The following is a 24,806-nucleotide window of genomic DNA, read 5'->3' as shown; positions in this document are numbered from 1 at the left end:
AATAGTCACTCAGTCGGTCGATGGGTTATGTGGTTGTAATGAAAAGGTCAGAGAGCGTTGACCTCCTGACGGTAACAAGTGTAAACAACTATAACAACCAAAACAGCTGTGTTTAATGCCCTGAAGCTCTGATACATAATGAGGAGGGGATCTTACCTTTAACTTTATTTTTACACTCCTGCATCAATCTTTTAACACAGACACACACACTACTGTTGTGCATAGAAACCTGGTAAAAACCTAGTATGTAATGAACCAACTTATCTATATTTTGATTGATTTGACCTGGATTATCTTCTGTGACTACACTTATTTTAGATTAAAGCAACACTCAGTGGGACATTGTATTGGTGCACTTTGGCGCCCACTGAAGGTCTCTGAGTGCAACTGCAATCTCGTGCGATGTCTCCCCCTCTCAGACAACATGCATTCATTTACAAGCCAAAGCCAGCAAAGACTTTGCAAGAAGCCAAACAACCAATATCGTCTGACAAGGTTCAGAGATATCAGCAGATTTCTAGCAAATATGACTCTGCAAGCGTCCACAGCCCGTTGTTTGCAAACTATTTGCATGAAGAGTTTGTGTTTGTTAGGCTAACAACAACATCAGCAATCAGCCTAAAAGGCTGCATCATGTTTTCTGTTCTCCAGTATGTTCTTCTCCGCTCTTTTGTTGATGCACGTAGCATTTTCATAAAGGCAAATATTCTCATTTTAGCGTCTTGTAGCGGACTCTTGTTGCTTCGTCTGTTACTTCTGCATTGTACTTTTTACCTAAGGAGATCTCCGGTCCCCCCTCCAGTCTGACAGGGATAGTCTCCCACTGTGAGGAGCACATGTGAACAACCAGGTCAGGAGAATATCCGGAGTAGTCCTCCTGAAATTATCTAGATATTTTCAGGAGTGCAGATGTGAAAACGGCTTTCGGGGGGCTTTTGTCCTCGGTTAAAACATCTAACAGTTTAAAGGACCTTAAAGGACCTCCGGTCTTAATTCAAGCATCAGGTTTAAGAAGTCAAACACTCAGAGAGTATAAGAAAGACAACCCCAGCCAGTGTGAAAGGCTCAGCAGTAGTCAGAGCAGTGTGTGTGTTTCACTGCTTTAAAACCTGAAGTACATTTTTTAACTCAAACAGCCTCTGAGGCCGAGAGAAGAATTCTCTGCTAACCTCATTGACTCTCGTAGCAGGCTGAAGTGGTGTTTTCTGCAGGCTCTGAAGGGCTCGTCTTTTATTAACAGCACGCTAACAGAAGCAGAGAGAGCTGCGATGTGAATTCAAAACGAGCTGGAGCTAGTGTATACCTTGCTTAAGTGCGTTAACAAATCCTTTTAAGTGTTTCCCTCTGGAGATTTCTGGAGAGGTACAGGCCTTGTTGTGAAGCTGTTTTTTGTAAACACGGTTGGTGTTTACACATCCTTGGCAAATGTGCAAGGCCTGAAAAAGACTCCAGCAATCCACGGTCCCCCGTGCACCACAATGCACCGAATCCCAAAAACAAACCAAACTATACAACTAAGAAGACAGGAAGGTCTGGTACCCTCGATGGACATAAATAACTCAAGTCAGCTTTCTCTATCCATGAAAACAACCGTATTAGATTTTAAACTGAATAAAAAAGTCACTTATTCACCAAAAGGTACAACATTTAAAATCCCTAAAAGATATTATTTTTAAATCAGAAGAAATGTCTTTGACGCTTCCTCATTCATGTAACCTAGCAACTCTAACGAGACTGTGAGGATGTGAACGATCAAAAAAGAGCTTCTCTCAGCGTGCTGACATGATATCTTTGAGTCATTTTTGTTTGATAATCAGGAGCCGGACAGTCTGATTAAAAATCTATGATCCTCAGCTGGAGTTTATCCGCAATCGACAGTGTTGGCTTTGTATGGAGGGTCTCCTCCTTGGTCTGGAGAGCTAAAGAGGGCTGTTCCTGGGTCTCCGGTGTCTGCAGCACGGGGCTCTCTAGAAGCGTGGTGTTGTTCAGCTCGGTGCAGGAGGTCAGATGAGGCATGTATCGATTCAAATCAAACTATTCAAAAAGTGGTAAACCTGAACTGAAGACCATTTCCTGATGTAGGTCTCACAGGTCTGACCTGAGGTCATGCTTTTGTGTCAGACTTGTTGAATTGTCCTGAAATATCTTTTGATGGATCGTCTGCTGCATAAACGGTCAGGATGAGGAGGAGCAGTGTTCTGTCACATTCACATCTTAATCAGCTCAGTTCGTTTGAGGAATTAAATCACAATCATCCTGTTTATGGACTTTGCAGCTTTGACAGCTTGTGTCAAATCACAAAATGAGCGCCGTCATCAGGTATTCACGAGGTCGAATGCTGCAGCCGTCACATAAAAAATAAAGTGTAACATATTTTATTTTCCTGGTTAAACCTGCAGAGATCTTGAGCATCACCTGAACTTGCCCTCTTCCTGTTTTCACACTAAGCAGAGACAAACACTTCACTGTAGCCCGCTGCTGTCTCCTCCTCGGCATCCTTTTCTTGCAGGTTTTTTTTTTTTTAAGGGTTTGTATTTTTAGGTGCTCGATGTTAGAAGCACTCCGGCAGCGCCACAGAAAACAAAACTGCTCTGTGATTTCACCCTCACTTTGCTTCAGGCGTCTCTAGAAGCGTCGAGGAACTGCAGCCGAGGAACAACAAACTGATGCAGAGCTCGTCATGAACGTCTCAAAAACAGAGAGAGAGGGGGGGGGAGCGAGAGAGAGCGAGAGATGAGGAGGGGCTCGAGTGTGTGTCTGCAAGTCACTCAAGTCTTTTCGCATGAAGGAATACAAAACATGCTGAGTAGCTTCTGTGCAGTTATATTACCTTGTAAGATTCATAACTTTGTTTTTATTTCTCTGACATTCCTCATTTGTCTCCCCTGTAATTCATTCTTTTGTATATCATTGCTCTGGTTGTTAACTCAGTAGTGAGTCATTGTTTTAGGCCGAGAAGGAAGTTCAATTAAAGAAATATTTCCTTGCACACTTTTATTGTTCATAAACACTCCAAATCATAATAACGAGACTTTTCTATAGTGCTATATTTGAGTTCAGTTTGTGCAAACCACCAGCAGCGTGCTCCGATTCCTCACTGCTGGCTTTTAAACGTAGATTTAATTAATGTCTGTCAGTCCGACCGGATGGATCTGCCGCTTTAAGAATGGCAAGACTGCCCTCTGGTGAATTACTGGGAAATGTCTGTGAGGATATAAAGAGTGCAGCTGCAGTAAAATGGATTCATGTGAAGTAATAACTGAAGGAAGTTGATGGTATAAGAGGTGGAGAAGGCTCTTTGACTGTTATTGCAGTTTGAGGGATTGAACGATACGCTTAGAAGAAACTGCACTGAACAGAGTTTACACATCGACAGCGTTTTATGAAAGAGAGAAACTAATTAAAATGTAGGGTTGGGGCGCAGATGGCTCTTTTCTTATAGCCTAATTAAACAACCATAGAAAGCATTTGAATTTGAATTAGGGGCGGCTGTGGCTCAGTTGGTCGAATCGATCGTCTCTCAACAGGAAGGTCGGGGGTTCGATCCCCAGCTCCTGCAACAACATGATGAGTACGATGAGTCCTTGGTCAAGACACTTAACCCAGAATTGCTCCTGCTGCTTCATCAGTGGTGAATGTGTATGAATGAGATCAGTTACTTCTGATGGTCACTTTACTCAGCAACCTCTGTCATCAGTGTGTGAATGTGTAGGTGTGACCTGCAGTGTAAAAGCAGTTTGAGTAATCAGGAGACGAGAAAAGGAATATACAAGCTCAAATCCATTTACCATTTGAGTGTATTGTAATAATTCCATGAACTAGTAACTGGCCCTCTTTCTCTTAATGCAGACTAATTGTGTGCATGTAGGTTTGTAAGTAGTTCATCATTATTCTTGTAAAATGTTTTCCTGCCTCAGTCATATTTATGGTGTTGTGTAGTAAATGTTTACTGATTGATATGTGAGAGCATAGAATAACGCCCTCTGAGCTGTCTGTAGTTGTTGTTTGGTGCTGTCCATGGTGCTGATTTCAAGATGTCACCGTGATACTGACTGAGTCCTCACACTGTTTGAGTGTGATCCATGAAGTTTAAAGTGTTGTGAGACTACACAAGCTTTTTCATAGGCTAATTAACCAATCATGGCTGAATGATCAGGTGCAGCCATGCTTGGACACAAGGAGTGACCCTTCCTGAGGTCATGTTTTCCCTGTGATAAGTCAATAAAGTATCCACCTTTGGTTATTCATTTTCTGGACTTGTAATCTTTAAACAGGTTGGCACACAATCAAATATAGACAAAAAATATCTAATAGTTGTTTTTAATATAAGTCCCGCCTCTGACACGGCAGATATCCAATCACAATTTAGGATTTTAGGGGTGGCCAATCAGATCTCTAGGGGCGGTCCTTGCCTGCCCTCTGAACACACCCCTGCTCTTAGGTGACAAGGTGTTTCAGTTAAAGTTCGTTGAATCTCATAATTCTATTAATCCCGTCTCAAACTGAAATAAATATATAAAGATAAATAAATTAGTGGTAAAAACTACATAAACAATGTTTACAGAGACATTATCTTTATTTACTTAGTAAAATTGAATGTAATGTATATTATAATATTTAAGAACCAGAGGACTGGTCAGAAAAATCTGAATATTTCCATTTAAATAAATAATATGGACAATATGTCGTATTTTATCATCTTTAAATGTAAAAATTTACATGATACCGTCAAAAAGTTAGTTGTTTTAATGAAATGATGTGAAGGACTTACCTGCTGAACTGCACTGTCAGTATACTGACTCATCACTTATTCATTACATCATTTTACACCTCCAAAGTTGTTGTTTTTTTGTTTTATTACAAACAAGTACAGTACAAAAGCTCTACATATTATTAGAAGGCATCATTTCCTTTTTTTAAATCGGCTGATGAAAAGGTCGACGTGTAGCTCTTAGAAAAATATGCCTTGAGGTCAAGAAAATGGACCCCTCAATCATTTTTAATATTTTACTTTCTACAAACGGAGCCCATTATTAACCTACGTTTTCTAATTCAATAGCGAAATTCTTTATTTACAGAGTGTCAGAAACAAGCCTGATGGAGGTCAGTGCGCGACCTCTGCCCGGACTTAAGAGCCCAGAGTGAGTATCCTGTACAGCATGTGGTCGATGAGCACATTATGAGCGTTACACCGTTCATGGTCTGAAGACACGAGGCGACACGACTCAGAGTCTGTGTGTTGAACATGAGTAGATGTGTGTTGAACGTAGCCCTCTCTCAGGAGTGTTAATGTCGGTCAGTGGAAGGCTTTGATTTGTTGAAAATGTAACTCCGGTCCATCCTCTTCCTTTATAACAATCCCCTCTGCTCTATAGTCCGTGGAGGGTGGAGCTGATGATGTCCATGAAGGTGGCCTCTACGCAGTAGCAAAGCTGGACGTCCGGGTCCGCACCGCCCAGCTCCTCTGCCGTCCTCTGGGGTAAAGTGAGCTTGGATGATGCCCCTCCTGACGCCACGGCTCCCTGCGGCTTCTCCTTCAAATACTGCAGGCCTGAGGCAGCAGGAAGGATAAACTTCTTATTCATGTTACCACTTGAACATTGATCATTCTTTTTAAGTATACTTTTTTTTTTAAAGATTTATTTTTGGGTTTTTGTGCCTTTAATGGAGAGGTAGGGCAGTGGATAGATTCGGAAATCATGGAGAGAGAGTAAGGAATGAAATGTGGGAAAGGAACCAGCGCTCCTTTAAGTATACTCTTATGATCTGCATTTCAAAGCGTGATTCATCTAGTTGATCTGCACTTTGTATTTGTTGGCAGTTTCTAAACCGTTCATGCACATGGTGTCGTGGTGACCATGGTGAGTAATACATAATAAATAAATGGATGTCACTTTTCAGAATCTACCCACTTTATACATAATCTGTAGTCTGGAAGAGTGTATTTATTGGATAGGACAGCTGAGGAGAGACAGGAAATGTTGGGTGGAGAGGGTGTGGGGGGGGGGGGGGTGACACGTAGAAAACGGCCGCTACGATGAGGATTGCAGCCTCTGTACATGGGGCGTGCCCTTTCACATACTGTTATAAAGCCTCATTGATTGTTTGATTTCTATGTAAAAAACATGTAAAAAACAAACAAAGAAAAGCTGTAATTAAAGAAAGGCAGCACTTACGAGCAACGAGAGGGTCGACGTCCCGGGCTTTGGTGGCGACGTCCGACGCACAGACTTGGCCCACTTGCACTAACAGAGCGGCCACATCATCATAGAGAGGAGGGAACGCCTGGCAGAACGCCACCAGACACGGCAGGATGGGCATGAAGAAGGAGAAACGCTTGGCCCGAGTCAGCACTAAAAGACAAAACACACAGTGAGACAAGTACACACCAGAGTGACATAAACAACCACAGAGGCCAATAGGCTGATGCAAACGGTACAGGATGATGTAATAACAGCCAGAGTCCAGAGGATGGCAGCCCAATAAAGGGAAACAATATCAGGACATGCTGTCAGGAAAACCTCATCTAATACATATGAGCTGAGTTCCTCTCTTTCTTTCCTCAGTGATAAATCAAATGATGCAGATAGTTTTATTTATTGTAATAATAATGTAGCTGAGTATCCTTAATGAAGGAGGAATGAAGAAACTAGACAGTTCATAAGTAACCATTAACCGAAGGTTTCATATTTTACAGTAAAATATCTACATTATTTAAGTCATATAGTTTTGTTGTTGAGTACTTACATTACCGTTATTATTTCCAACAGTTACCAAAGCCAGAGAAATCTGTAATTTTATAGTTGTAAGGGGACGTGTCTTGTCGAGACGGCCGCCATGACAGACACAACATATTTATCGTAAAAGAGTCCACCGACCTGTGAGGAGGGTCCCCATGACACTGATCGCCAACCTGGCAACACTGAGAGACTTGGGCAGGGCGTACTGTGTACACAAGTACGACAACAGCTGGATGGCAAAGATCTGCAGAGACATGTTCACATCTTCTTTAAAAAAACACACACCAGTGTAAAGAGATACTTTGGCACAAGAGGAGGGCGAGTCTATGATTGAAAGCCAGGAATAAAAGAGGAGATGAGAGAGGAGGGTAGTGGAGCAGGGAGGGCTCACCTGTTTCTCCAGCTGGGGCTGGGCCAGCAGCTCTGGGATGAAGTCCAGACAGATATGGATGGAGGGGATGCCTGCCACAGTGAGAGGCAGCAGAGCTTGAGGGTAACCCTGACAGAGAAGAGTAAAGGGGTAGAAACAGGAAATTAATATCTTATATAAAACCCAAAAATGATAAGAAACGAGTTAAGAAAACAATCATGTAGTAATGTCAGTGCGTTACATTAAACTAGTGCGCTGAATGCAAACAGCAGCTTGTGCTTGGACGAGGGCGGATTAGTGTGAAAGAGGAGGGATTGGTTTGATGAAGTCCACCATATGGCCGGCTGTTACTCGTGGGAGAGCTGCAGCCACTCACCACTAAAGCCATGGCAGAATGTGATGACTAATGGGGTCAGCATGACTTGGCTCTTTTTTCTAAAAACTGACTGGAAGGTATTTTCAGCCATATGGCACTATCAACTCAACTACTCACAAAAAGGGCATTTGCATGATATCATTACTTTCTAATGGTGAAACTTGGGAGAAATTCAAAATAATGTAGTCATGCATGAATGTCAGAGAGGCTGTGATAAACACCAAAGGGTCAAGAAGCACACCAGACCCTCTTGGTCCTGGATCTAGCCTCGTTAAAAAAAAACACTCTCTTTGATATCGCTGACTCTCTAAAGCTGCCAGCCTTCACAATGTCTCGATCTTGTCCTCACTGAGTTACCTGAAAGTGCACCAACTTGGCAATATTTGGGTCGGCGATGAACATCTGATGCAGCAGACAGCAGATGAGACATTGCACCTCCCTAAGGTCGCTGAGCAGGCATCCCTCAGGCTCTCCGTTTTCCATGCTCCCCGTGGCTCTTGGCCCCAGGCTCCCCTGTTTGGATCTCCCTGGAACGGGGCCCCTGATGCTCCTCAGCAGGCTCTCCGTGTTGGCCCCCAGCTGCTGCTCTTCAGAGGTCGGCAGACACACCTCCAGGAGGATCTGGACTGCTGCGCTGTCCTGGGGTCAGAGAGAAACGAATGATTACAATGAATCATAAGTGTGAAATGTAATCTTACATGTTTTTTGGTATAATTGAATGCCGGATTATTTCTGGTTTTATTCTATACCAAACCCTCATGCAGTGAAATGGATGCTGTTTCATACAAATGTTTTGCTCACGTCATTTGTTATCTAAATTAAGGTTGTAGGCACAAGTTGCATCCCACCTAGAGTGACCTAGACTAACTATGAGCAATAAAATAGCTCTGTAGTGTCTGTGTTATGACTTTAAACCGTTTGGCAACATCAAATCCGTAAACCAAAATCAGAAGAAGTTCCTCTCAGGAAAAGTATTTGTCGCAGCAGCAGCCAACATGAAGGTGGGCTGAGAGTTTTAAAAAAATGTTACGTTTTTTTATATAGTAATACTGTGTCTGTTAGTGATTAAAATACCTGTGCAGCTAGAAGGGCGTTCTTCAGCTCCTCCCTGGTGACCTCAGGTGTCTCCGGCTGCCCTGGAGCGCCCAGGTTTGAGACGGTTAGGCTCTGACGATCAAAGTCGGCTGTCTCCTTCAGGTGACAGTGAAGATAAGCTTTCGAGGCCAGCAGGTAGCCGTTCAGCATGTGGAGGACAATGTCCATCAAAGGGGGACATCTGGAAAAAAAATATATAAATCTGTCATTTTCTTTGCTGAGCTCTGGGGTCTTCCAGGGGGCAAGAGAAGTCCTTAAAACCTATATACAGGAAAACCTGCTCCCACAGGGGCTTCAGTTCTTTAAGCATCATGATTGGAAATATATATAGTTGTGTACAAACAATTTATGTTTACATTTTTAAAAAATCCCTTAAATCATGAAAATAAAAGTGTTTTAAAGTTGATTATGTCTCAAGGTGTCTTCTGTTGTTATTCCTGTATTTCCCAAAAATAACCGCAGTCAACTGTGTGGGAAGATTCGGTTCAAAATTGGTTATCTGCGTATGTCTTCACAGATTGTACTCATGCAGCCAAAAACGTATGTCCACAGGGATCTACAGACCACCTACACACTCCACCAAACGTGTGATCAAGTCTGTGTGTAACAAAAACAGCCTGTGTGACGCAGAAACTCAACTGTGCGTCCATGTACATTGGTTAACAATTTGCCCTGTAGTTACCTGTACACCCTCTGATCACAGCGCAGCACGATGAGAGGGTCCACCATCAGGTCGTTCTGGGTGTACGTATGCTGCCGGAGCAGCTTGGCTGACTGCTGGAGGGCGTTTACCGTCATCACCCACAACCTGCAACACAGACGCATCACTTTAGCATTTATATCACACTATTTACTCCGAAGTGACATGAAAGGGTGAAGTTTTATCCTTTGCAGCCTCAAAGATCAAAAAACTGAATTCAAAGTGGAGATGTCACACATAAATGAAGTCTAATATTTAATAAATCAAGATGATTAACTGCCCACCTGATTACACAATGGATTTAATCTATTGAAAGAAAAAATTAAATGCGACTAAAACATAACTTGGGACACCTTAGGAGGGGTTCAGTGAGTTCAGTATTTCAGTTTAACATAAATGAGCCTGTGGCAGCATTCCTCATTCATCTTATCAGAGCATAACTAAACTATAAACAGCAGGGTACTCCTGGAGCTCTTAGCCTTCCTGCTGCTTGCATCAATCACTAGATCTGTGTGAAATTTGGCACTCGTGCCCTTCTCCAACAGATGATCCACCAGAGGCTCAGGTCCAGCCCTATGCATCATTCAATACTACGAGAGGGAGTGGGGGAAACGAGAAGGAGGAGGCATCAATCCCTTACATCTCCTCCTCATGGAGTCTTCCTCAGTTGTGCCGCCCTGAGCTCTTCTTGTTACAGTTCTCGTTCAGATCGATGGCATGTCGGCTCAGAGCTTTGGTAACTATGCTTCTGTGGACCCCAGGGCACAGTGAGGGTCACCCCCTCTCCTGTCTGCAGAGTTCACACACACTGACAGAGTCGCCCGGTTCAATACCTCTGATCTATTCACACAATAATCATTGAGCAAGCAGCCCGGGGTCAAGGACAACAAGTCTTGTTCCACAGCTCTTCCTTTAATCCGTTTACTCGGTCTCACAGGAAATCTACCCAGTCTTGAGGGAGGCAACGCAGAGTCAAGTGATACAGGAAGTGAAACCAACTGAAATATAATCAGCTAGAAATCATTTTATATTATAAAGTACATCTTTAAAAGGCAATTGTCTCCGTCTGTAACTTTGTGTTTTAGCTGCTGACTGTCTTGGCCAGGTCTCCCTTGGAAAATAATAATAATAATAAAAAGGTAAAAGGTCACATTATGCTAAGTCCACTTCACCATGTTTTTCTAACACTAATATGTGTCTCTAGTCTGTCTACAAACCCCCCAATGATGAGAAAAGTCCATCCTCTCCGTCTTTTGCCTGCTCCACTTTTCAGAAAATGTGTGCTCAAACAGGCCGTTTGGAGATTTTCCCTTCATGACATCACAAAGGGCAGTAATCCCTCCCCCAGGTGGGTGACACTCCCACAGCTAGGTGTTTGTTCTGCCCTCTGAGTCTGCCTTCTCAACGTAAACAATATGACATGGAGCGAGAAAGTCAGAGTCACCCAAGCCCTCCCAGAGAGGGGGCGTGGTCAGACACAGCTCATTTACATATTTAAAGGTACAGACACAGAAACAGCCTGTTCTGAGCAGGGCTGAAATAGAGGGGTTTATAGACATGATCAAATACAGGATCAGAAATGTCACAATGTCAACAAATTTAATATCCTTATACTACAGTGTCTAACTCCAAAGTGAACTTCAATTGTATTCTCACTAGACGCTGTCACAGCATGTACCTGCGGGGCATCACGGTGTTGAGTCCAATCCAGAGCTTGTTAAGGGTCTGCAGTATTCGTCGAGGCACGGCAGGCTCCAGCAGCAGAGCCATACTGGCTGTGAGGGCCTCCGCATACGGGATCAGGTCTCCAGGGGACAGCAGGGTTAAGTGCTCCAGGATCCGCATCAGCCTGGGACTACTGGATGGTAACTTCTGGAAGGCTGTGAAGCGGGGGAGAAAAAGATGATTAAATATTTAAAGTCATGAGTTGAGGAGTGTTGTTATGTTGCCATAAGCAAACCAAATGTGCACACCACCAGAACTACCAACTACCAGACGAGATCATTTTCTATCCTTACTATATTTTCCTTTTCATTAATAATTCATTTATTGCCCTTCTCGTAAGAAGTTTGTAATTCAAGCGTGAGCATTTAAATGCCCCCTGGATGCATTTCAACCACACAGTTGTGTTTATGTACATAAACTAAAACATATAATGTGTTTAAAATGTGTGTGTATGGTGCTTTAGGCTCCATAATGGTGTGTCCAAATGATTATCTGGAGTACTTTTGCTGTTTTCAAGGATGTTTATTAAGGAGAAGCCAATTACAGCATAATCCTCTAAACCCCTGAAGGATTAAACATTGATACGGGGTTTCTGTTAGGGAAAAGCTTCCACCTGTAAATGTATTACACAACATTAAGATCTCTTAATGTTAAGGGACTGATTTCACTACTCAGGTACACACTGCATCAGATTGGTATCACAGATGCTGCTTTATATCAAGAGAGAGAGATCTTTGTAGTGTCCCCTTACTCCCACCCTCCTTACCCTGGTGGAGCTGGCTCTGGGTGTATCTGCAGGTGTTGCTGGGGAGCATCATCTTCCTCAGTAGGGGCAGAGTACCAGTCACTTCTTCCTCGCACACCCAGTCCTCCACCAGACACAGGTGGGGGAAGTTGGTTGCCAGCAGTCTCAGGAGGGCAGAGTGCAGACCTGAAATGAGAAAGAGAGAGAGAGAGAGGGAGACGGTTATTTTTTAAGTTTACAACCCATAAAAAATGTGTGGTTTTGAGTTTAACTTGCTTTTGTGTGGAAGTGTTATGCATCTCTTTCCCCCCAATCACACAAGTCCCATTAAAAAGTAACAAGGCAAGCTTTTATAGCTGAATACGAGTCAAATCTTTGTATTGAATAGTCAAATATGAAACATTTCTTTGTGTTTAAAGACATCATTCGTCAGGATCTTATTTTTCAGAGAGCTGAGCTTAGTTAGAAGCAGAAGAGAAAACGTGACCCTCTGAGACTGATTCACGCTTTATTAAGTGTTATTACCAATACGAACTTTGTTTGTACAGAGGGGTCATTTTAAGACTTAATAAGTTTCTTTCAGTCGGTGCTGTTAGTGCAGACTGACAAAATGTGGTTGACTCTGAGTGATCTACTTGAATGACTGGAAGCATTGACTTTAAAGGAGCAGTATGTATCTCTGACCCCTAGTGTTTAAAATGGGTACTGCAGTCCACATTCAAATCATTGTAGAGCGCTGTCTCCCCCCGCCCCCTCCTCTCTAGAGTCGATGCTCACACAGGTTGCCATGTGGTGGACACTGAAGCTTCATTGTTTATCCAGCTCTGCATCGGTCTGTAAACCTTTCTGTGTTCTAACCTCTCTCCATTTTTCAAAAGCATCTCCAATATTGATCCTAGTTTGAGCACGTTTCTGCTCATGGAGCTTATTAGAAACATGCAGAGGCTTTTTAGGTCGGGTACAATCACTTCTATCTGAACCACTTCTCCTGCCCGCTTCCATCACTGCAACACCTGTTGGTTTGACCTGATAACTGCTCTCATATCTGGCAAACCGAGGGGCGTCCAAAACGGATGTGTGGGGGTGGATTAAAACCACCTACCTTCTCTGGTCCAAACAAATCCAGAGCATTCAGGACCAGAATCTAAAGTTTGAAGGAGGACATACTAGCTGCTGCATTGTTGTCAGAGAAGCCAGCACTTCAACATAACATGTTTCCTTAATGTCTGATCAGATAGTAAGATACCTTTATCATTTCACTCACTACACATCTTACTGATTGCTCCTGTAAATGTTCCTATGCTGTTAATATATGCAGAGAAAATATAGTTGTGGGAAGACAAACAGTGATACTTACTGGGATATGTAATGAGAGGCTACAACTATACTGAGTATACAACACTACATTAATACATTAAAACTTGGATATAAAGATGTAACCAAACATTACGTCCATAACTTACCTCCTAGCTCCTGCTGCAGACCCTGGGCCTGAGTAACCAAGTACTTAATGGGGATCTGGTCCATCAGAGCTGCTGAGTAGGACTTTGGCTTCCTCTGCATCAGGGCTATGATAAAAGAGACAAAGGTGTGAGTGAAGCAAAGAGACAATGAAGAGGGTGACAACATGAAGTAAGAAAAGGACACAACAGAGCATGAGTGTTTTTAAGGACGCCCAAGCTGCTGTGGCGATCTTTTAGAGGAGCAGAGGTGATTTTTCATTGACGTGGGTTCATTACCACTGCTGATGGGCTTCATTACTCCTTCCTTGAAGGCTGCGGGAGCACTTGGGTAAACAGAGCAATTAAAGAGATGGGCATAAACCCTCACATAAATCTGGCCTAATGAAGGGCAAGAGGAGAGCTCGTCATGGGAGAGAATAAACACTGACTAGGCTAACTGCTAATGCTCAGTCTAACCTACAGCTGTCCTAGTTAGCTCAGCCTCGGCAGCAATTGTGCTTGGCTCTTTGTCAGCCGTCCCAATTTATTCTTAAAGAAGTGGCCGACGTTCAGAAAAGGGATGAATGACTTCACATCCAGAGTGAGAGCATCTCCTAGAACTTAACAGAGGACAAAAAGCTGCCTCTCTCCTCTAACCGCCTGACTAATTCACTCAGTCGCAAATACAACGCCTCCGTTCAGTGGAGATGACAATGGATAGCACTTTAGACAGGCAGTTGATGAGAAAATAAGAAATGGAGAGAAAGTGAGCCAAAAGCCCAGAGTTATACGAAACACATTTATTGTCTTGTACACACCCAGCTGTTTGGTGCTCGCCAGCAAGTTCTCCTCATAAGACAGGATGTAGTACAGGATAAGAAGCTGGGTGGTGATGGAGTAGCGCTGTCGTCCTCCTCGGCTAGCCTCCCCTTGCTAACCGAATGAGAAAGAGAGAACACAAGAGGTCAGAGAAGATCAGCTTAAAGGAGCTCTGAATCGTCAGTGAGCAATGGATATCGATCATCCTTAAAAACCTGGTTAACTTCTTGGCAATGGGATGCTGTTTTATTTCCATTTCATTCTAAAATGCTGTTATGAATAAGACATAATAATTTCTTATCAAGTGGAAAAATGAAATTCAACAATTCACTGATAAAATATTAAAGATTTCAGTCAATCAATACTTTTGATGTCAGACACAACATCCCAGATTTTACAGTCGATTAAATGATTTATGATAAAAGTCTGCTATCTGTCTGGGTGTTCTGCATCCAGCTCAGAGTAGAGTTCAGAGTAGAGGCTGACTCACCCCAGCAGAGCTCTGGAAGACATTGAGGATCTCCTGCTCAGTGATTGGCTGGTTGGTGGCCTCTGGGTTGGCTTTGGACGCTGGAGTGAGGATGGAGTTGATATAGACGTCGATGAGAGGAATCAGCTGGGTGTGAATGGGGGTGGTGGTCTCACAGAGCTGTCGATAGATCCAATCCTGCAAGATGCACACAAGGAGAGCGCCACAGGGCAAAATAAATATTTCAAACAGTCAAAAACACACCCAGCAGTTATTTCTCATGAAATGCACAGGTCCTACCTTGATGGACACTTTGTGTTTGGTAAAGGATCGGCTCCGGAGCAGCTGGTAGATGCAGTGAATGGGGAGGAACCCGGTGATGGTTGCACTTAGGTTGTTGGTCACTGCCACTCTCACTGCATGTGCCGTCACCACCTACACACCAGAAAAAAGCAAGTGATCCAAAAAGCAACATTAGAAAAAAAGAAAAACAAACACCTACACATTCAGAACAGTTCAAAGTCACAAAAGTGAGAATGTGAACAACTTTATTTAAATTTAATTTATATTTGGGTCTTTCAATGAGCTAAGTGTTGCAATTCTGGGGTGGCTGTGGCTCAGTTGGTCGTATCTCAACCAGAAGGCCAGGGGTTCGATCCCCAGCTCCTGCTGCTTTGTCGGATAAGTTACTTCTTATGGTCACTTTACTTAGAAATCATCAGTGTGTGAATGTGTAGGTGTGACATGCAGTGTAAAAGCACTTTAAGTGGTCAGAAGACTAGAAAAGCACTATGCAAGCTCAAGTCCATTTACCAAGTCCAAATGTACGTACCTGTTCTGTGAAGATCTCCTGTGTGAAGATGGTTTTCATCTTGCTCAGTGAGCTAGGCTTGATGGCAATCTGTGATTGAACACGGGCAAGAAAAAGGAGGAGAACATCAACAATGGTGGGTCTACTGTGAGTGAAAACAACCTGAAGGCAACAGAGCTGCATTCTGTTAACCTTCCATTTCATACTTTATAAGAAAATTCTACATGGCAGGCTCAACGTTGAATTGAGAGGATTGCCCTGGGGGAGGAAATAAACGGGCTCTAAATCCAATTACATTATACATCTTAGTGGAAAATACACTGAGACAGGGAAACTACTTAGTACACAGGCAGGAACAATAGTGCACTTAATAAGTCATAAAACAACAAATTGGCCACAGGGTATAGAGTGTCTTTGTAGATATGTGCATGCTGCAATGTTTCATCAGGGATACAGTCTTTATGTGAGCCACTGCTGCTGCAGAGGAAGAGTGGGGCCAGCAGCTGGTCAGCCAGACTGATGTATTGATCACCCCCTCCCTCCCTCCCTCCCACCCTTACTTCCACCTACCACCTTACCTTCATCCCCAAAGTAGAGCACACCAACTCGATAATGGAGCTGAGCTGGTTGCTATGGAAATACATGGCAACCAGTAATAGCATCTCTCCAAAAGAAGCAGATACGCCCGCAGCACTGTAAGGAGGACACACGTATGCATGCAGGGCGAGTGAAAAAACACAGACTTGTCATCAATCCTGCATCCTACAGGACAGAAACTGAATACACTGATGATGCTGGTCACATTAGCCTACACACACATACATGCACACAGACGAACACAAAAGCCTTCAATTACTGTGCCCCTTTAGTCACCGATAGTCTTTTGAGCCTCTGAGATGATTTATGCTTTTGTGGACTTAAATCAAACAGTTAAAAAAAACTATCATACAGGGCTTTCACACTTGCAGAAAACTCCAGAAAATGCTTCATTATCATCATAATGTAGATTCTCTTACCTCTCAAAATATTCCTCCTCTTTGATCATCCAGCTGAGCCACATGACCATCAGCTGTTCCTGCTCTGGAGTGCTGAACACACACACACAAAGAGAATAATGTCCACTGTAAGGAACTAAACGGCAGTATCAAATGCAGAGGTTTGGCAGACAAATCTAACTTTAAGTCCTCTGTTAGTGGAATAAGGCTTGTGATCCAAAGAAGATGCAAAGACTAGCTTTACGTACCTGACCAGAGTGGGGAAGGCCAGCAGCTTGCAGAATGACAGAGAGACAAAGCGAACACCTGCAGGAGTGGCTGGTGGCCGGCTGGTCATCAACTGCAAGAGCTGCTCCGCCTCTTCATCTGTAGGTCTGCGAGGAATCACACTGATTATATTATCATCGTCATCTTATTACATTTCTATCAACACCTTCAACAAGCTTACTAGGTCTGTTTACAAAACAAAACCAAATAGACACTCAAATATCAGATTTATAATTACATAACCTTCAAATATTAGGAGGGCTGATCTGTGACCTACCTGAGGCCTGCTATGCCCATGAGGGCACAGTAGAGTCGGAGCAGAGCGCTGGCCTTCACCACGTGCTCCTCCCTGAGTCCAGAGTACCCCGAGCCACCGTCCACTTCCATACCGTTGTCATTAGGTACGTGGGTGCTACGTGAGCGGGGCAGGATGGCGACCAGCTCCAACAGCAGCTGTCTGCGCATCTGCCACAGCACTGAGCTGCTTTCTCGCTTTCTCTGAGAGGGAACAAGGGAAAGTTAGAAGTCAACTGCTTCCATACCAGTGCTTACATTAGGACTCCAACCAGTCAGGGTTTATGTACGGTAAATGCAGAATGACGCTATTTATTTTAGGTTTGTATATGTAACCTATTAATTGTGCTTTATTTTCTAACTTATTTCAGTTTGTGTAACAAACACATGATCACATCAGGTGATCCTCGTAGGAGGAGTCTCATTGATGATAAAGTATCACAACAATCATAATAAACTAAGACTGCATGACATCATCTGCAGCAAGCAGCTGCAGATAAATAAAACAAAGGCATAAGAAGCTTCAGTTCTGACATTAGCAATGCATCTCAGTCAGTGCCTTATCGTGAGGGACATGAGGACAGCTGACCTCTCTCTCTTTTGCCCTCTTTCTCGCTCTCTCTCTTGTGCACGTGGCAATTTATATATACATTTAAAAACGTTCAGAAATATACTGCCCAGGTATCGTTTATGTGTGGGAAACACTGAATTTCTGAACAAAAATATGAACCTATTTACTGATAAACTACATAAATATGTCTGAACATTTTTGCTTAGTACTTTTTAGTTTTGTCCTCACAACTTCAGATTTTAAATAAGGTCAGAATACGGTTTAGGTCACATGCACGTGTATGTAATCAAACAATAATAAGATATAGAGTAATCCCTTCGTCCCTCACCTGTTGTCCATTGCGAATGAACATGCTGAACCATGTGCGGACTTTGCTGTTGGTGCCCAGCAGTAGTCCGCTGACATAAGAGACCAGCGGACTAACTGCCTCGTCCGCTGTATCGGGTTTATAGTCCAGAGTCAGAGCCACACCCAAACCAGGCAGGTGACACTCCTCCACCTGGGAAATAAACAAAATCAACACAAATGATAGCATGACATTAATAAGGTCTTAATCATACTTAAGTGTCACTAATCCCTGCAAGTTATGTGTTACTTTGACCCCTCTCAGGACATTTTAAATATGAGTACGAGTCCTGCTGACGCAACAGTGTAATATTCGTGTCCCACTCTGTTGCGTGTCGACGTTGCAGAAGCACGGCGCAGCGTGAGCTCTACATAAACAGACAGTCAGACATGCACACACACAGCACTACACTCCGCAGGTGACTTTGCTGAAACAGTCACTTCTGTAACGCCTGCTCTGTTACTACCTCTGAAGGCAGTACAGAGGGGGGATCACTTGTTCCCCCATTACGCCTCGGCAACATTCAGATTTAAGGTGAAGCGTCACAGGGGTGTAAATATCAACAGCAGTCTGAACAGGGCTGATGAGTGTAGTCGGAGTAAATCAAAACAATAAAGTCAAACTCTCTATGAAGCGTCAGAACCAGCTGATCATCCTCTCTTTATCAGTGTAGATGACACCTCCTGTTTGTCACACTATTTTCTAGTGGTAACTTGTTTTACTGTTAATATAAACATCTCTGTCCTACATCTTCTGTAGGATAGATGTAAGACAGAGATTGTCTTATCCATGTACGCCAGGCCTATTCAACTGGCAGCCAAGGGGCCAAACCCGGCCCACGGATGACATCAGACTGGCCCGCCGATCATTTCTATTTACAAATAAAAAATAAATAAATAATAAACAGGAGGGAAACCTTGTGAATGACTGTCATTGTTGCCTCTATTAAGTGTTAAAAACAGCAAAGCCCTCCTGTTTAATAGAACATCTTTGGTCCCATGCTCGCAGCCTATCACAAGCTGGTGTTGTTGATGGGAAAAACGGCTTTCACACAGTGTACTGCTGTGGTGGGCTTGCTTGTCTAGCCCCCGGGTCCTTAGCTTTCTGAAAATTTGGCCCCTGAACGATAAGAGTTGAAAAGCCCTGATGTACTCCCTTTAAAGAGACAAGCATGGATAATGACTGTTAGACTACCTACCATTGAAGTAAAGATTAAATGCAAAATCATCTAAGACATATATTATAATAAATACTTTACTGTCACAAGATATTTTTTATGCAACCATGTTTCTGCAAATTATTAGTCAACTTGTCAACAACCTGAAACACAAACATCCTGAAATGAAAGCACTTCACAGCGAGTGATTAGAGGGTAAAAACTGTGCTAAAAAGTTTCAGTTTCTTCATGAATAATTAAAGAGTAAGAATTAATTCAGCAGTAATGTGTTCCCACAAGAATAAAGCAGCTTTGATGAACTCTGAGATTTAAGTGGACAAACTTTGGGTTAAGTGTAGATGATGCTGTTTGTTTAGTATCCTGTGATAATATTATTATTAACAGTTTAACTGACCACCATGGCTCTGATGTTGAGGGCCTGTGAGGGGTTCATCTGACACAGCTGCCTCAGAGCTTCAGTCCGACGTCGACCACCGACACTCTCCTCGTCCTGACGCTCTCCATTCTTGATCAAACCTCGACAAACTGCAAAGACACAAAGGCTCATTCAGACGGTTTGTAACACCCTTAAAAATATACATTATGGGGCACCGGTAGCCTAGTGGTTAGTGCTCGCACCCCATGTGCAGAGGTTATAGTCCTCCAAGCGGGGGGACTGGGTTCCGACCTGATTTCTGACTCTATCCACTGATCTATCTCTAAATGAAGGCACAAAAAGCCCCAAAATAAACCTTAAAAAATAATCATTTACATTTGGACAACTGAATTTACTTAAATTAAGTTATCAATGCTTGAAATTGGTTTATTTTCATTTTTATTAATAAATTTTCCTACAGCGCGGTAACATAATTAAAACCCTTAATTTATTTTTCAATGAACAAAATAAATACTCTACAATCAAAACATTTCTATTTGTGTGTCGCGTAAATCTTTTGATGTAAATCTTCTCTAAATCTTCATTTGTTCTGTTTATTCCTGACAGACTGTAACACTGCAGCAGTTCTGCATTATCTGGTTATGGTCAGGGCGCGTTCCTCCACAAAGACCCTGAACTGTAGAAGTATGACTTGTTTATTTTCCTGTTAATAGGATTTAACAGCCAGCGGAGAGCATTTCAACATGCTGATTTCATGTTCCTTGTACTTTCCCACAGCTGACAGTTTAAAAGGACTGTCTGAAATAGTATTAGTTTCCATCTCTGCCACTCCTGGGTTATTCTGTACAGCCTAAAAGAGCGATAGGAGTCAGGTTTGGGGATCAGCTAAGGTTAAACATGACAAACCTTGATGCTTCCAGACAGAGCCATTTCCAACACGACACCCTTTGATCAATTCATTTCACTTTCAACTCAACAAAACAAGGTATGTTCCTGTAACAAGGCCAAAAGGACTCCTTGATGTTGACTGCCATATAAAGCACATAAATGCTCTCAAAAGCTATTGACTTAGCTCTGGCCCTCTGTGTGATAAGGAGGCACTGGAGACGACGATAATGCATCTTTCATCTCTGAAAGCAAAGATGGTGCACTCTGTGAGCCAGAGCGAGACAATAATGTCCATCATCAATCAGAGACAAATACATGCACCCCTGAGGCCAGTGTGGCATGGCCAGAAGTAGAGCAGAGGCGACACAACTCAGGGAGAAAATATGTGATGGCTACACAGTAACACTGTCTTTAAAATGATAGCTCAACTATCAGAGAAAGCTTCTGTAGGTTCTGCATTCCCCTAAAAATATGTGAAGCTGGTACTGGCAATTAACAAGGCCCTCTGTCTCGTATTATCAGCTGACAGCATGTGCAGTGTTATGAAACAGATGAAATACCTTCACTGAAGCTGTCAGGGACATTGGCGACCAACAGGCACAGGAACCAGTCTCCATTGCGGACATGAAGCAAAGCCTCTGCCACATCCACGATGGGCAGCAAGGAAGGCAGCTCTGAGAGAGAGAGAGAATAAACACAGTGAATACTTTCATCATTTGAGCAGAGAGTGTCTGCATCAGCAGCTAACAGACTACTCCGCCTCAAGCTGCCCAGAACACTCTGCCCTCCATGTCTTTCATCTCTCTCGGCCTCGCTCACAGTGTTGTGGTTTTGGCCATTTTTAAGAACTGCTTTACAAAGTTTAAAGGCTGTCATGCTGCTGTTCACTCACCACAGAGTCATATGTCAGGCTTGTAGCTATTTTCAACCCCCAATGATATCACAATATATTTAGAAATGTTATTATTTATTATTACCTAATTTCAACAAAGTATTCAATTGTGTTGCAAGTTATAAATTGATATATCCAATTAATCTGAAAACTTGTCCAAAAAATATTAGTTACAGTGTTTCTCACACATAGACGATACTAAGACTATATTTATGACCTTCCTGAGAGAGCGAGAGACAGAGAAGGGGAGAGAGCGAGAGAGAAGGGGAGAGAGCGAGAGAGAAGGGGAGAGAGAAAGAGACAGACAGAGAGAGAGAAAAGGGGAGAGAGAGAGAAAAGGGGAGAGAGAGAGAGAGAGAGAGAGAGAGCTAGAGGTCTGCTTTACAGTCATGTCAAAAGTGAGGCTTCTCAGCCTTCTGATGCATTTGTTTTAATAATGATGCTGTCTAGCACTCGTAGTTTAGGATGATTAAGCCTCCTCGTATGTGAATCACCAGATGTTATAACGGACCATGTCGGGTGTGTTTTTGTTGTGGATAAGAGAATAGACAGGGAATCAAGCAGAATTTATATATATCCAAACCCAATATCTAAAAAAAGCCTAAGCTAGAAAAAAAGGCTTTGACTGAAAGACGAAATGAAATGAGTCGAGTACCTGCTTGTAAAATACAAAGGACATCAGCAACCTCTTCCAGGTACACAGGGCTTTCAAAGAGTTCGGACGACTTTAAGAAAAACTCTCCATTTGAGTCTGCCACCTGAGAAACAACACGAGAAACAGACGACTTGAATCAATCACATCAGGACATCATCATTGTGAGAGCGGCTGGACTGTTTCATTTCCTGAAATTTTACATTTTGATGTTTTCAATGAGGGGATGTGCTGCATGAAAAACTTGATGATTCATTAATTTTCACACTAAACAAATCAAATAATGAACAGAATTTGACTTTGTATGTCATACTGGTTCATGCACATCATCAGTGACAGACTGTAATCCTGGTTAATTAAATAAAGAACTCTGTGCTGACCTGTTTCTGTCATCCAATATCCAACTCTACAAGTAAGACATTTCTAAATATTCTGTATTTTGTACTCTGTATTTTGTACTTAAGTGTCTTAGTACTTTGACAACTCTGTTTTTCAACATTCAATCATTTAAGATATATATTCCAAGTCTCTATATGAAACAACAGGCAGCAACTTCATCTCCAGGTTTTATTAATGACATTAGTTTGCCTCTTTCAGCACATATTCTTCATTGTCTTGTCATGGTGCAATTATTTTGATTTCATATAAGAATAAAACCAGCATGTATAATTTAATCTGAGTTAGATCATGGTGTCAGTGTCCAATGATGTGCTGATTAATACTGGGACCTTTGACCTTACCTTGTTCATGATGGCCAGGAGTTCACTGAGGGTCAGACGGAGTCTCCTGAGGGGATCGCTGTGTTCAAACTCCAGCGTCAGACCATGCTGTAACTGTGACACCAGGATACTTTCTCCGTTGGACCCGCCTGCCTTGTGCCTGGAAGGGTGATGGAGCATTGTGATTATACTGGAGAAGGTCAAATACAGAATTTGATACCTAAGCTTCTGCACGGGCTTGAAGAGTGCCAATCCAATTCAAGTGTTTTAAAAAAGTAAGATCGTTTAACAGCTCTATGCCTTCATTACGTACCTGGCCTATATTGCCAAGACAAATTCCTTCTTATTCTGAAGAAGAGTATTTTCTGGCAAAACAAGATGATTTTTTTCACAAGGCAAAATAAATGATGTATTAGTCTGGTGCATGAGCAGTGGTGTAGTGGTGCCTGAAAGAGTGACTATACTCTATACTATTTTTTAAGGGGCCAGTTCAGCAGAGGATAGACTGCCTCTGTTATAAACAGTGACATGTCTAGTTCGCTTTAAACATTTTATAAGTGCACATGAACAATTCAACTTCCGCTGCTTGACTTAAGGAGATAGGGACTGTTATGAAATCAACATGAGCCACAGAAGAGGAGCAAATGTTGTAACTACAACTGGCCGACAGACAACTACATAGTGATGCAATTTGATTTTGTTGTAACAAGTTACATAATGCATTGGTTTTGCAATTCAAGTACTCGGTTATTATTTACAACTGGGTATACCCTATGGAGACTGAAAAATAAGTGGGCATACTCCGTATACCTGTGTATACCCTGCACTACACCACTAAGTGTAATCATCAATACTGCATTTAGGGGAATATCAGGAGGTCTTCAGAGACTGGTGTTGGTAGAAGAACAACTCAACTCCATAGCAATGCATATCTTGGTTAAAAACAGCTGCTTTTTAAGACATCATAATTACTGTACTGTAGTAATTATAATTTTACGTTGAAGTGGGTATACCTTAGCTGTTGCTCCTTTCGTGCATCCTGCTCCAGGTTATGAAAGTCCACAGACAGAAGAGCCACAATGGAGTTGACAGCTTCCACCCCAGAGAGCAGGCGGAGGATCAGTTTCTTGTCCTGAGCCCAGGACTGGCTCTGATCAGCCGGAGCACATAGAGCCATCCTCACCAGGCAGGGCAGCAGCAGCCTCAGCTCTGGGTCACTGAGAGCAGCCAGACGCACCACATCCACCTTCTGCATGGCTTCAAAGGCATAGGGGCTGACAAACTGCAGCCCTGCACTGTCTGCCATCTCTCTGCAGAAAAACCTTTCAGGGAACAGGCAAAACATTTAAACAGATACATCTGATGCTATTTAATGCTAAAGACGTGGACAGCCATCCAGTGTGTGTGTTGAGAGGATGAAATGATTTTAAACATGAAGCTGCAGAAACTTTACACAACTGACAGGAAACTTCAGTCACAAAGAAACAATGCATTCAACATATTACACTCACAAAACACACGTTTTATACTTAATCTGTCAAGAAGTTTGGTTGGTCAGAAGCTCATAATATCAAAGTGGTTATTATCATAACAAGCAGCCAGTTAAGCCATGGGGAAGTGACACTGATGCTAGTTGTGCTAAAGTTAGCCGACACTTGTTATATTACTAAACTGTATCAAAATCATTACATAACGTTTACTTACATTGTATTAACTTGATTTAAAAATATATATCAGTCCATAAGTAGCACTCGGAAATGTTTAATGGGTCGCCCTCAGCGAAAGCAAGGAGCCGAGATAAAGCTGGCACTGCCTTCACAGCTAAGCTAACAACTGACTGGTCTTTTATTTACTTTACCGTTAGCTTCTCTTAGCATGCTAGTAGCCTAGCCTAGCTTATCGAGTAGCCTAGCCTAGCCTAGTTTAGCAAGTAGGCTAGGCTAACACGTCAGACAATATTGCTTTCCTGGTCCGCCTCTGCTGGATAAACAAGTCAATATAAATGAGTGAAATTGACGATAATAATCTTACCTCACTTATTAAGGTGATAAGTCTTTTAAAAAGAGAAAATGTCACCATGGAGGCATTCAGACCTCGGACTCGGGTGTGTGCCGACAACAGCTAACGTTATCATGGAGAGCTAAGACATAAAGAAGCTCGTCCTCTGTGCTAGCCTGTTGTCAGCAGATTCATAGAAATGTCTTGGTATTTTTGTGCCTCCCTGTCTATTATGATTCCCGCATGGCCACTTGGGTCTTAGCTACTGAATCAGTGTGACAGTGAGGAGAGTGGTGTGTTGTCAGCAGCATGAAGCTCTGACACTGACTGGATGCAGCT

General features: G+C 42.6%; 1 protein-coding gene across 2 annotated transcripts; it reads right to left on the bottom strand.

Moving 5' to 3' along the window:
* Nucleotides 1–4,838: 4,838 nt before the first annotated feature.
* ints2 (integrator complex subunit 2) lies at nt 4,839–24,806 on the bottom strand. 2 transcript variants are annotated; one of them, XM_061055896.1, is made up of 25 exons: nt 24,501–24,806; nt 23,483–23,791; nt 22,491–22,629; nt 21,754–21,856; nt 20,767–20,880; nt 19,337–19,467; nt 17,748–17,918; nt 16,832–17,052; nt 16,536–16,661; nt 16,309–16,380; nt 15,871–15,985; nt 15,314–15,382; nt 14,782–14,916; nt 14,503–14,679; nt 14,012–14,126; nt 13,215–13,319; nt 11,773–11,937; nt 10,960–11,161; nt 9,264–9,389; nt 8,561–8,762; nt 7,844–8,125; nt 7,132–7,239; nt 6,879–6,984; nt 6,177–6,353; nt 4,839–5,551 (listed from the first exon to the last, which is right to left on the bottom strand). In XM_061055896.1, the coding sequence occupies exons 2-25, from the start codon at nt 23,773–23,775 to the stop codon at nt 5,370–5,372; spliced, it is 3,636 nt and encodes a 1,211-aa protein (XP_060911879.1). In that variant the 5' UTR covers nt 23,776–23,791; nt 24,501–24,806; the 3' UTR covers nt 4,839–5,369. The 2 variants fall into 2 exon arrangements, with proteins under 2 accessions (XP_060911879.1, XP_060911878.1); XM_061055895.1 differs by lacking the exon at nt 24,501–24,806 and adding an exon at nt 24,174–24,321.

Source organism: Labrus mixtus, chromosome 14 (assembly GCF_963584025.1).
Source record: "Labrus mixtus chromosome 14, fLabMix1.1, whole genome shotgun sequence".
In the NCBI taxonomy this organism is placed as follows: domain Eukaryota; kingdom Metazoa; phylum Chordata; class Actinopteri; order Labriformes; family Labridae; genus Labrus; species Labrus mixtus.
Note: the sequence above shows the minus strand (reverse complement) of the source record. Positions and strands in the feature narration are given on the sequence as shown.